At 57.2% G+C, this 11,865-nt stretch overlaps 1 protein-coding gene across 7 annotated transcripts in view; it reads left to right on the plus strand.

Moving 5' to 3' along the window:
- Nucleotides 1-11,840, plus strand: part of Mlxipl (MLX interacting protein like) — a 36,051-nt gene extending 24,211 nt beyond the window's left edge. For 3 of the 7 annotated variants that reach the window (XM_023714449.1, XM_023714448.1, XM_023714444.1), the window contains exons 3-16: nt 2,097-2,179; nt 2,286-2,375; nt 2,609-2,653; nt 3,055-3,226; nt 3,343-3,423; nt 6,743-6,912; nt 8,413-8,953; nt 9,097-9,390; nt 9,546-9,661; nt 9,747-9,866; nt 9,994-10,121; nt 10,203-10,326; nt 11,002-11,131; nt 11,305-11,840. In XM_023714449.1, coding sequence (XP_023570217.1) covers nt 2,334-2,375; nt 2,609-2,653; nt 3,055-3,226; nt 3,343-3,423; nt 6,743-6,912; nt 8,413-8,953; nt 9,097-9,390; nt 9,546-9,661; nt 9,747-9,866; nt 9,994-10,121; nt 10,203-10,326; nt 11,002-11,131; nt 11,305-11,423 — 2,082 coding nt within the window. In that variant the 5' untranslated portion in view covers nt 2,097-2,179; nt 2,286-2,333 and the 3' untranslated portion in view covers nt 11,424-11,840. The other 4 variants (XM_004630572.2, XM_023714445.1, XM_023714447.1 and 1 more) reach the window with 4 other exon arrangements.
- Nucleotides 11,841-11,865: the final 25 nt, after the last annotated feature.

Below are 11,865 nucleotides of genomic sequence, written 5' to 3' on the forward strand. Positions count from 1 at the left end.
CATCTGTCCCTGTGAAGGAGGGAAGGGTTAGAGAACGGAGGAGCTTATCAGGGCAAAGCCAAGCCTGTGCCAGCCCAGGAAGCCACCTTGGCACAGCCCCACTGTCCAGAGCATGAGGACCCTGGGTGGGGGTGGGGAGGGCCAGGCTGGACCACGGATTCTCTGGGGGCCCTGGTGTCACACCCTCCTTGGGGAATCCACACCCCCATGGCTCCAGCAGCCAGGTGCAAGCCCCTCCGCCAGTCTTGAGTGCCCATTGGGGAGAGTATCCTTTTGGGCAGAGCTGTGTAAATGATGCTGGAAGCCCTAATAAATACTGTATTCCTGTGGGCCCCTCTGTGTCATCAGTCCCAAAAAAAGTTGGCTGAGGCTGGATGGAGTCTTGTGGTCTAGAAAAGCAAAGGTTAGGATTAATGCTCTTCATCAGGGTTGCCTCGTGTGTGCACGCATGTGTGTGCACGTGTGTGTGTGTGTGTGTGTGTGTGTGTGTGTGTAGCTCTGGGATGGAACACAGGGCTTTGCACACAATAGGCGCTAAGGACTAGGCCACACCCTTAATGAAGGTCCGCTTTGAGCCCTGCTGTGTGCTGGCAGCTGCTCCTGCCTCCACTCGGGTTTGTGGAGTGGTGCGAATTTGCAGAGACTTGACAGGCAGGAAGGATCAGATCAGGACAGGATCCTGGGCCTTGGGCAGATAGAAGGCTTCCAGGAGGAGGCCTGGGCTGACAGCAAAGAGGACCCCACACACACATACACACAAACACACATAAAGGCCAGAAGGCAGACTTGTGACTTCAGGTGGCAGGTAGAGTGAGGAGGAGCTTGGAAACCAAGCTGAGGGGCACAGTCCTCATTCTGGGACCCTAAGCAGACACAGAGGTTTCAGACTTGCTGCAAGAAGAAGGACTACAGAGTGTGAGGCCAGAGGTAGGCCCTGTGGAATTGAGTTTGTCTTTTGACTGGATGAGGAACACTAGTAGCTGATTGGGACTTTATTTTGTTTGTTTGCTTATTTGTTTATTTCTTTTTTTTTTTTTTATTGTCCTTTTGAGAAGTTTCGCTATGCATTTCAGGCTGGCCTTGAACTCACTGTGTAGCCCTGGCTGGTCTTGACCTCGAGATGATCCTCCCGCCCCTGCCTCCCAAGCTGGGATTATAGGTGTACACTGCAGTGCCCAGTTCATTGGGACTTCTTATGACTTTTGGGTCAGGTTGGACCTTTGGGTGGAGGTGGAAAGAAGCATTGTGGGAGAATTGAGAGTGGGTGTTCAGAGGAGGCAGTGTTTGGTGAAGGACAGCAGGAGGAGGGCACGCAGTGCAGGTGCAGGAGGAGGGGATGGGTGGGGACACACGCTGGGCTTCAGGGGTCAGGAGCAGGCAGGGCTGTGCAGGTGAGGGGCAGTGACATCCCTGGAACTGGGGCAGAGCAAAGATGTTCAGTGACTTAGGAGGGGAGGATAAGTTTGGGGGTTAAAGAAAAGGTTGGAATGGCAAAGGGGCCAAAAGGAGTCTGCAGAGAGGGCAGGACTAAAGAATGAGGTGCTGAGGGGTTGGGACCAGAGCTTGGGTAGGTGGCAGGTGGGACATGTATTTGGGCTGGCCCTCTGGGATCACCATGTCCAGAGGTTAAGCAAAGGACCCTGGGACCTATGGCCCCATAATCCATTCAGCAATCTTTGCCTGTACCTCTAACATGCTCCCTAAGGAAGCAGAGATATAGAAGTGGAAGTTCGCCAGATATAAGGCCTGTAAATATCAGCACTCTAGGAAGCTCAAGCAGAAAGATTTCAAGTTCAAAGCCAGTGTGGGCACCTTAGGGATCTGGCAGGGACCTAGCGAGAAATTGTCTCAAACTGAAATCAATCAATCAGAGTGTTGGGGGTGTAGGTCAGCATAAATGCCCTCAGCTCAATCTCCAGTGGGGGAGGAGGGGAGATTGGGGAGGGCCAGGCAGACGAAGTCTTCTTGGAGGCTGTGGCAGCGCTTAATGCCAGCACCCAAGGCAGGCAGGACTGCATAGGATGCCCCTTGAGTCTCCGTCTCTTTGAGGGGCAGAATGAGGGCTGGGTGCCTCTGACCCGGCCCTCTTCTCTCAGATGTGCAGCGACGGAAGAGCCCGGTGTGCGGGTTCGTGACGCCCCTGCAGGGGTCTGAGGCTGACGAGCATCGCAAACCCGAGGTAGCCGGGCCTGAGCCCACCTCGATCTGGAGAAGGGCGGGACAGGGTGAGGGGGCAGCGCCCAGTGTCGCCCCGCCTTGAGCCCCTCTGTTCCTACTGTCCCCAGGCCGTTGTCCTGGAAGGGAATTACTGGAAGCGGCGCATCGAGGTGGTGATGCGCGAGTACCACAAGTGGCGCATCTACTACAAGAAGCGGGTCAGTGGGGGGACCGTGGAGGAGTCCTGGGCTTCCTGGCCACTGCCAGCCCCCCAACCCAGCGCGGACCCTCCAGGAAGTTCTGGCCGGACAGCGCCACCGTGTGGCCATAGGCTCTCCTTGCAACCTGCTTACTTACTGGAGCGGCGGCGGGGGGGGGGGGGGGGGGTCCCTAGGATGGGGGCGGGAGGGGCCCCTAGGGGGAGACTTAATGTGCAATTCTGTCCCTGCAGCTCCGTAAGTCCAGCAGGGAAGGGGATCTCTTGGCCCCTAAGCAGGTGGGTGCTGCGTAAGTTCCACAGTGCAGGAAATCTGGAAACCCTAGGTAGGTGGCATGCAGTGACAGTTTCCTCCTCAGTGGCTGCAGAGTCTGGGCAAGAGGGTGGGATGCAGGGGAATGGTCGTGGCCACCAGCCTCTGGGTGATGCCTTGATCTTTCCTCTTGAGAGGCAAAGTAGTGGGCAGACCCCCAGGGAGCACCTGATCAGGTGACAAGAGGCATGGGGGACATGACATCCTATGGACCTGGTTCCTGACAGAACAAAGCATAGTGGCAGGAAGGAGACAGGGCAGTTGGTAAAGGCCCATGGGCAATCTCAGCCTTCCAGGTAGCAAACCCAGGAAAAGTGGGGTGTTGCGTCTCAGGGGCCAGGGCAGTGACCAACTGGTGTCTTGCCAGGCGGAAGGTGGGTGGCCGCCACCAGAGCGATGGTGCCAGCAGCTCTTCTCCAGCGTGGAGCCCGGCGGGCGGCAGCTCCTGGACCTCGACTGCTTTCTGTCCGACATCTCCGACACACTCTTCACCATGACACAGCCCAACTCTTCGCCCCTGCAGCTGCCTCCCGAGGATGGTGAGGGCCTGACTCTGGGCTTTGGACTCGAGCACCTAAGATGGGGATGGGGGCAGAGGCAGGCACTCTCAACTCTACCCTGCCTATTGCTCCTGACACGGCCACTGCTCCTCCAGCCTACATCAGCAATGCTGACATGATCCAGCCGGACCTGACGCCCCTACAGCCGAGCCTGGATGACTTCATGGAGATCTCAGGTATGGCAAGGAGGGACAGCTGGGGTCAGCAGACCTTCAGTGGGGAAGGCAATGTGGGGCATTTCTGAGTGATCTTTCTGGTCCTCCTTGACCTGAGCCTGGGATGCAGAATCAGTGCTGTGGCCCCCTTAGATGACAGTAGGGCCTCCAGGGACCAGGTGACCTGGACCTTGAAGCTGCAGGAAAGCTGTGGATGCAGTACTCTCTTAGAGGGCTGGCAGTATAGCTCAGAGGACTAAGTGCTTGCCTAGGTAAGTGCAGGGGCCAGGGGCTGATCCCTGGCCCCACATACTGCACCGGCGATGGAGTCCAGGCATGGTGGCACACCCCTGTAATCCCAGCACTTGGGAGGCAGAAATCAGGAGGATCGCTATGAATGTGGGCTGTGTAGTGAGACCCTGAACGGAAAAAAAAAGTACTCTCTTAGAGGGAAGAGAAGGACTTGGATCTGTTTGCTTCTATTTACTATTTACATCATACATTTCTAAACATATTTATTAAAGAACAATTCAAACATACATGCAAGTAGAATAGGTCATCAAATCACATGTTACCAGTGTCCCCACCTTTGCAACGCAGACCTACTCCTGATTCATCTGGATCTGGACTGTCCTTCCCTTGCTTTTTTATCTTTTTTTTTTGTTCTTGTTTTTGTTTAGAGACAGGGTCTCCCTACGAAGTGCACACTGGCCTTGAACTTGCTTATACAGCCCAAGCTGTCCTGGGACTCATGGCATTGGTCTTGGGTCAGCCTCCCGAGTCCTGGGATTTCAGGCATGCACCACCACACCCAGATTTTTTTTTGGGGGGGGGAGGTTTTTTTTTTTTCCCGGTACTAGGGATTGAACTCAGGGCCTTGCACTGCGCTTATTCTACTGAGCTATCTCCCCGACCCCTCTTTGCCCTTTTTTTGAGACAAAGTCTTGCTATGTAGTTCAGGCTGGCCTTGAACTCACTACGTAGCCCAGGTTGGCCTCAAACTCTTAGTGATCCTCTTGCCTCAGCCTTTTGAGTGTTGGGCTTACAGGTGCGCACCACCATGTCTGGCTCATAAAGCATTTTTGTAAAGCACTGAGTCTTCTGCCTTCTCTCCTACCCCAATGGCACCAAGTTTCTGGGCTTCTGCTCTCTTCCGAGAGGTAGTCACACCAGTGTAAACAGACCAAGCCGTCTTTGTTTCATGATGGACTCTTTCCTACCTTGCTTTACTCGCCGTCCCGTAGATCTTGCTGAATGTCTCTGTGTACAAGCATTTAGGGCCTCCAGAACCACACTGCGGAACAGATGGACGTCAGGGCTCAGCCCAGCTCACTCAAGGCCCAGGGGACAGAAAGAGGGTCCTTGGCGTTGAAGCCTCGGTTCTGCAACCCTCTAGCTCCTTCCCCATAGGGTCTTGGGTCTGTCAATAAAGAGGTAGCAGCCTATGGGGCGGGGACTCGGGAATGAGGAACCTCCCCCAGCCCTGGGTGGGTGGGGGCTGTCAGGGGCAGAAGTGTAGATGGCGGTGCCCTCGGAGCAGAGCAGCCAGGGAGGGCGGCCGCCCTGTCTGGGCACGCAGACTCCTGGCACAGGTAGGAACCCACTGTGCCCATCTGGGCTGTGGGCATATTCCAGAGATTGGGGCTGGGTGCCTACTGCTGACCTCCTAGGGGGCTGCTGGGTGGAGGCACATGTGGTCACTTGCGAGTGCTGTATGCACTGGTGCCACTCTGAGAGAGCCCCCCTGGAGAGGCTGGGCCAGAGACACCGTGAGGGGCAGATTGCGGTGGGCCAGAGGCTGGGTGCCGAGAGGATGCCGCAGGGATTGGGGCCTGGGCAGAAGGGGTTACTCTCAGGGCAGGGTGGAGACAAGCAGATAGTCATGAGAGGGTGGCCGGGAGTCAGGGGTGAGATGCACTTGTCACCCCACGCCCTTCGCCTGAGGCCCAGGGCTAGACAGCAATGCTGAGCGGGGAGTCCAGTGTAAGGCTGGTTCTGAAGCCCTGGGCTTCAGGCAGCTTATTGAGGCGGTCCTTGGTCTATAGAGAGACACGGGTAGAGGATCAGTGCCCCCTGCTTGGTCCCTACCATCCCTCTGTGAGAGAGTGGCACAGCACAGCAAGAAGCCACCTTCTTAGTCGGTCGTGGTGGTACGTGCCACCTATAAGCCTAGCACTCTGGGAGGCTGTGGCAGGAGGATTTCAACTCTGAGCCCTGTCTGGGTAACTTAGTAACTTAGTGAGAACCTGTCTAAATAAATAAATAAATAAATAAATAAATAAATAAATAAATAGGTGGGTATATAGCTTAGCGCAAAGGCCCTGGGCTTTGAAAAAAAAAAGAAAAAGTTCTAACCAGACTTCTGACCAGATGTGGGAAGGACATGTGGACACGGAGCAGATGTATACACACCAAGCCATCACAGCCACATAAAGACTCAGAGTGTGGATGTGAGGACAGACACCCAGGGAGACAGGCAGAGGCTTTGTGTATGACACCTAGGCCCAGGTCTTTTGACAAGCACAACTACCTAAGACAGAAGACGACAGGCACACCCGCACCCATGCATTCACGTGCACATACACGGCTGATCCTCTAAGTCCTGGTTTCCGTGTGACCTGCTTTAACATTCTCCGGTCAGGGGGCCTGGAGGGAAGTGGGGGGGCCCGCACCAGGCCAGGTGGGAGCTGGCACAGGGGTCTTGGGTCTGGCCAGTCTCAGTGGCCTCAGGAACTGGCACTGGCTGGCCAGGGTCAGAGAAAGGTGCCCGGAAGGGAGCGGGCAGGCGGGCGGGCGGCGGCGGCCAGCCCCGGGATGTGGTTAGGCCACAGGCAGCTGCTTCCCAAAACCAGAATAGCCTGGGGCTTACACAACCCGCACCCCAAACACTCCATCTGCCTGCCCCCCAGCTCTTCAGGCTTCCCAGCCCCCTTTCACTCCTGTCCCCGGCCGGGCCGCCTTGGGCCTTCAGCCTATCCCAGGCTGTATCCTTACGGCCCTCCTGTTTGTCCTTTCCCACCATCTGCTTGTCCTTTCCCGAAGTCTGCCCTCCTGACCTTGGGCACCCCCAACTCACCCTGAACTCTCACCCTGAGGCTTCTTGCCTGCACCCCACACAGTCCTCTCCGAGGCCTGCTCTATGCCCCCACTTTCCAGACAGAGATGCTAAGGGATGGATGTCGAGTATGGAGCCTCCATCTCACCCCTGCCCCTGCACCCCAGCCTTTGGCTGTCTTCCTGAGCCTATGGAAACGCCCCTCCCCCTCGACGCCACCCCCGTTTAGAGGCCCAACACCAGCATGAGTCCTAATCACCACCGCCCTGTGTGTCCACGTTACAGGTTTCTTCACCAGTTACCGCCCCCCACAGACGCCCACAGCTTCAAACTTCATGGAGCCCCCCATCTTCAGCCCCATGGCTGATTCCAGCCTCAGCAGCGCGATCCTGGCCCCAGGGGCTCCCCCAACTTCCTCAGGATTGCCCCACCTCCCAGGACAGAGCCGCCTGCAGGTGAGCTCACCTGCTGCAGCAGCCTGCCAGGGTCACCTCCAGCCCCGCCATGTGCAGGGGTGGCTGGGCCCTTCCGGAAAGCCCTGTCTCCAGCATGGCAGGGCAGGAAGTGCCTGAAACAGAATTGGGCAAGTTGAAGGTGGGGCACACAGAACCCTGGGACTGGGCTGCTGTGGAAGGCTTCCTGGAGGAGGGGACTTCTGGGTCTTCGTGAACTGGTCAGGTTTGGGCAGAAGAGTTTGGTAGACGGAAAGTTAATCAGAAGGAATTGCTGGAAGGAAAGCTTCAGAGGCAGGAAGCTGAGCACCTGTTTAGAAAACTGAATGGGCCAGTTCATTCAAGCAGTCTGGGGCCCAATCCCCATGAGCCTCCTTGCTGCTGCCGTAGGTGCCTCTCCCCTTCACCATGGACTATTCAGGTGCTATGCTAGATAGGTGCCTCTCCCCTCCCCTCCACCACACACTGTGCTCCGTACTAGAAAGACTGTGTGATGCTCCCCACTGACTCCTCAGTGCCTAGCACTGTCCAGGCATATAACAGCCCTCAGTAGATGGTGTACAGTAAGGAAGCCAGTGGATGGATGAGGGTAGAAGGGAGTGGAAGCATGTATTATAGACAGTGATGCATCCTTGTGTGGACTGGTGAATATATAGGTAGATCGTGGCTTTTGTGTGGTCAGGCTGGTGGATGAATTTATAACTATGTAAGTAGTTTGATGGATTAGTGAAGGGGCCAGTGGAAATGACTGGTGAATGTACAGGTGATGGATGGATGGGTGGGTGGGTGGATGGGTAGATGGAGTATAGGATATCTCAGATGGGTGGATGAGTGAATTATGGATGAGCTGGTATATAGCTTAGTATGTGGAAAACTGGTGTTGGGTTAGGTAAGAGAACTAGCTCAAACCAGGCATGGTAGTACATGCCTGCAATCCCAGCGCTTGGGAAGCTGCGGCGGGTGGATCATTGTGAGTTTGAGACCAGCCTGAGCTACAAAGTGAGCTTAAGGCCAGCCTGAACTACCCAGTGAGACCCTCTCTCAAAAAGACCAAAAAAAAGAAAAAGAAAAAAGAAAAGAAAATAAACTAGCTCACAGCTGAGAATAACTAGGTAAATGAGGGAGAATAGATGGGTGGATGGATGGATGGATGCGTAAATGATAGATGTGTTGGTAGATGGACAAAGAATGGATGAGTGGATTGCTTAGCAGCTGGAGTATTGGTTAAATGAGTAGATAGAGAAATTATCTGGCAGATGAGTGGAAGAGCAGGAAGATTAATGGGTTTTGTTATTTGCACATAAGGGCATTCCAGTCACTCTGCTCATTAGTTATAATTTCCACGTGCACGTGTGTGTGCGTGCACTTGTGCTGGCATGCAAGGATCCTTTCTCCTGTCTCTCCCCAGCACCCAGTCCAGAGCTCAGCAAGGGCAGGAGGCTGGCCGGAGTGGCTGCAGGCACAGCCCTCTCCCTCACTGAGTGTCTCTCTACCTCAAACCAGGCTCGGAACAGCTGCCCTGAGCCCTTGGACCCCCGCACCTACCTGAGTTCTGATTTCCTCCTTCCGGAAGAGCCCAGGCCCAAGCTCCCACCGCCTCCTGCACCTCCACCCCTCCTCCCATACCCTGATCCTGACAAGCTGCCAGGCCTGCAGCCCTGTACTCCATCTCTCTTCCCTCCAGTGGCTTCAACCCCTGCTTTGCTGCAGGAAGAACCCCTCTTCTCAGCCAGGTTCCCCTTTCCCACAACTCCGCAGGCCCTGGGAGCATCCCCACTGCCTGCGCCCACAGCCTTCCCAGCCAGCCGGGCAGTGCAGCTGACCCCAGCCCCTGGCCCGGGTCCCACCCCCTTCCCCATAGACCCTCTACCCTCAGGGTACCCAGAGCCCAGCTTCTGCAATCCCTTCCCAGCACCTCAGGGGGTGCGGCCCAGGGGCGAGCCCCCTGCCCCATCCCCCAGGGAACGGAAGGCCAGCCCCCCCACCTTGGCCCCTGCCACCTCCCCAGGCAGCAACCTCTGCCTTACCCAGCTGTTAAGAGCAGGTGAGAGGGGACAGGGGGGTTTGGACACCAGGCCTAGGAGGAGGTGCTAGGAGACAGTGGGGACGTTTAGAGGCAGGAGGGAGTTCCAAGCAGGAATGGGGTTGGAGCAGCTCCAGCACCCCTCACAGTCCCCTTGTGCACAGCCAAGACCGAGCAAGCCCTGGAGCCACCACTTGTGCCTGGTGCCCTCCTCCGGCCCCCAGGGTCTCCGGTAAGATGGGGGACAGGGGAAGGTGGGAAGGAGCCCAAGGCCTCAGCTCCAACTTTCAGCCCTTCTGCACCCCAGCAGGAGACGGTCCCCGAATTCCCCCATGCCTTCTTTCCCCCACCCCCGGCCCTTACACCACCCCGGCCACCACCTGGCCCAGCCACCCTGGCCCCTCCAAGGCCCCTGATCGTCCCCAAAGCAGAGCGGCTGTCACCTCCAGCACCCAGTGGTAAGGACAGGTTACTGGGATTGGGAGGATCTAGGGGAGAAAAGAGAAGAAAAGAAGGTGGAACTGTGTCTGGGGCCACAGTGAGAGGGACAGGACAACAGGACCCTCTCTCCTGTGTGTGGGTCTCTCTGGGGGTCTGTCTGTCCCTCTCACAGGCAGTGAGCGGCGGCTGTCTGGGGAACTCAATTGCATACCAGCCCCGGGAGCCCTGAGTGTGGGCGTCTCTCCCCCTCAACCTGTCCTACGCCGAGTACGGCCAGATAACAGCAAGGTGAGCACTGTCCCCCGCCCCAGATGGGTTTGCACCAATTCTCCTGAGCTCTTTCCTGGGTTCACCCTTCACTGTGCTCCCCAAGACTGAGAACCGGCGCATCACACACATCTCGGCCGAGCAGAAGCGGCGCTTCAACATCAAGCTGGGCTTCGACATCCTTCATGGCCTTGTGAGCACACTTAGTGCCCAGCCAGGCCTCAAGGTGAGTCCCCTGCCCGGACTGGTCCCCCAGGCCCTTCCTGGGCCCGCCCAAGAGCAGACCACAGGGCCCCCCAGCCATGCAATGTCATGGCCTCCAGCACATAGGCCTGCTCTGGTGGCACCCACAGGTGAGCAAGGCGACCACGCTGCAGAAGACAGCCGAGTATATTGCCATGCTGCAGCAGGAGCGTGCCGCCCTGCAGGAGGAGGCCCAGCAGCTGCGGGATGAGATCGAGGAGCTCAACGCCGCCATCAAGTAGGCCGGGCCCAGGCAGGTGCTGGGCAAGGGAGCGAGTGCCTGCCAGGCCCCTGGCCTCTGACCCACCCATGCCCGCAGCCTGTGCCAGCAACAGCTGCCCGCCACAGGGGTGCCTATCACGCACCAGCGCTTTGACCAGATGCGGGACCTGTTTGATGACTATGTCCGGACACGCACACTGCACAACTGGAAGTTCTGGGTCGTATCCACACTTGGGGCAATGGCCTGGAGGTAGCACGGGGCAGTGGCTGAGCGCGGCTGGCTCGCTGCATGGACCTGGGAAGCAGCTCTGATTTTATGTCCCAAGCCACCCCACTTCTGGGCCTACGGCCAAAATGCTCAGTAATGGGCTGAGGCCTGAGAAGGAGCCTGCACTGGGGAGGCGGCAGGCAGAGCCCCTGAGCGAGGGCCCAAGGACGATGTGGAATCTAGCCGGTGCAGTCCCAACACTCTGGGAGGTTGAGGCAGGAGAATCATAAGTTGGAGTCCAGCATGAGAAATTTAGAGACTACCCAAACCCTGCCTCTAAAGGAAAAATTAAAAGGGCTGGGGATATGGCTTGGTGCAAAGGTCCTGGGTTCAATTCCCAGTACTGGGAAAAATAAAGGCATGTGATCCACTCCCTTACCTAGCTCAGGGCTCAGGTTCTTGACTGAACTGGAATAGGGAGCCCAGTTGGGGGGAACAGTGGAGCAGGCTAGGGAGCAAGCAGGGACAGGGCTGAGAGCCAAAGCAGGGGAAGTAGGCAGCAGGAGTCCTCGTGGTTGACGCTTACACAGTGACCCGCCCTTCCTCCCTGGTTGCGTCAGGGGTCAAGGGTCCACGTGAGGTGATGGGTACCATCTGGACCACAGGCTGCTCCTTGACCTGGGCCCAGTTCAGCATCCTCATCCGGCCTCTGTTCGAGTCCTTCAATGGGATGGTGTCCACGGCGAGCCTGCACAGCCTGCGCCAGACTTCACTGGCCTGGCTGGACCAGTACTGTTCCCTTCCTGCTCTCCGGCCCAGTACGTGAGCTCCTGCCTGCCCAGTCCTGGGGGGTGCCAGGCTCTCTGCCCTGCCTGATTCCCTGGACCCCCTACCACACCCCTCTGCAGAGTGGCTACAGTCTGAGGTCCTGGAAGGGCATCCCTTGGACTTGAGCCCTGATCTCAGTGGGTGCCTCTCTCTGTCTCCCCAGCTGTCCTCAACTCCCTTCGCCAGCTGAGCGCGTCCACCAGTATCCTGACCGACCCAAGCCTTGTGCCCGAGCAGGCCACTCGGGCAGTCACAGAGGGCACCCGGGGCAAAGTGTTGTAGTCCTGGCACACCCTCCAGGTGCTCCCCTCCTGCCCCAGGCCCTGGTTGGCACCTTCCTGGTGTCCCCACCTCTCAGAGACTGACATGAGCCAGGGAGTCCCGTGCCTGCTCTGCCTCTGTCCCTGGTGACTTGAAATCTCTCTGGAGGGTGGGGAACCAACCAACATGGACCTGTGGCCTTAGCCAAAATGCCACCTGGTGACTCAGGGAGCTCAGGGGAGAGCAGGGGACAGTCCTGTCTCTGGGTCACTCCTGCCTGCTCCCTTGGGAATGCCAGGCTCCTTCAGGGTGCCTTCTCCTGAACAAGGCCTGGGAAGGTTGATGCCGGGGAGGACCTATGCCAAGTCATCTTGTGTGTGTGTGGCTGTGTGAGTGGGTTTTGTAAAGAATTTTTGAGCAATAAAAGCAAAAACTGTCCACCAGCTTCAAGGTTGTATATGGT

This window comes from Octodon degus, unplaced genomic scaffold (assembly GCF_000260255.1).
Source record: "Octodon degus isolate 3935 unplaced genomic scaffold, OctDeg1.0 scaffold00035, whole genome shotgun sequence".
NCBI classification, from domain to species: domain Eukaryota; kingdom Metazoa; phylum Chordata; class Mammalia; order Rodentia; family Octodontidae; genus Octodon; species Octodon degus.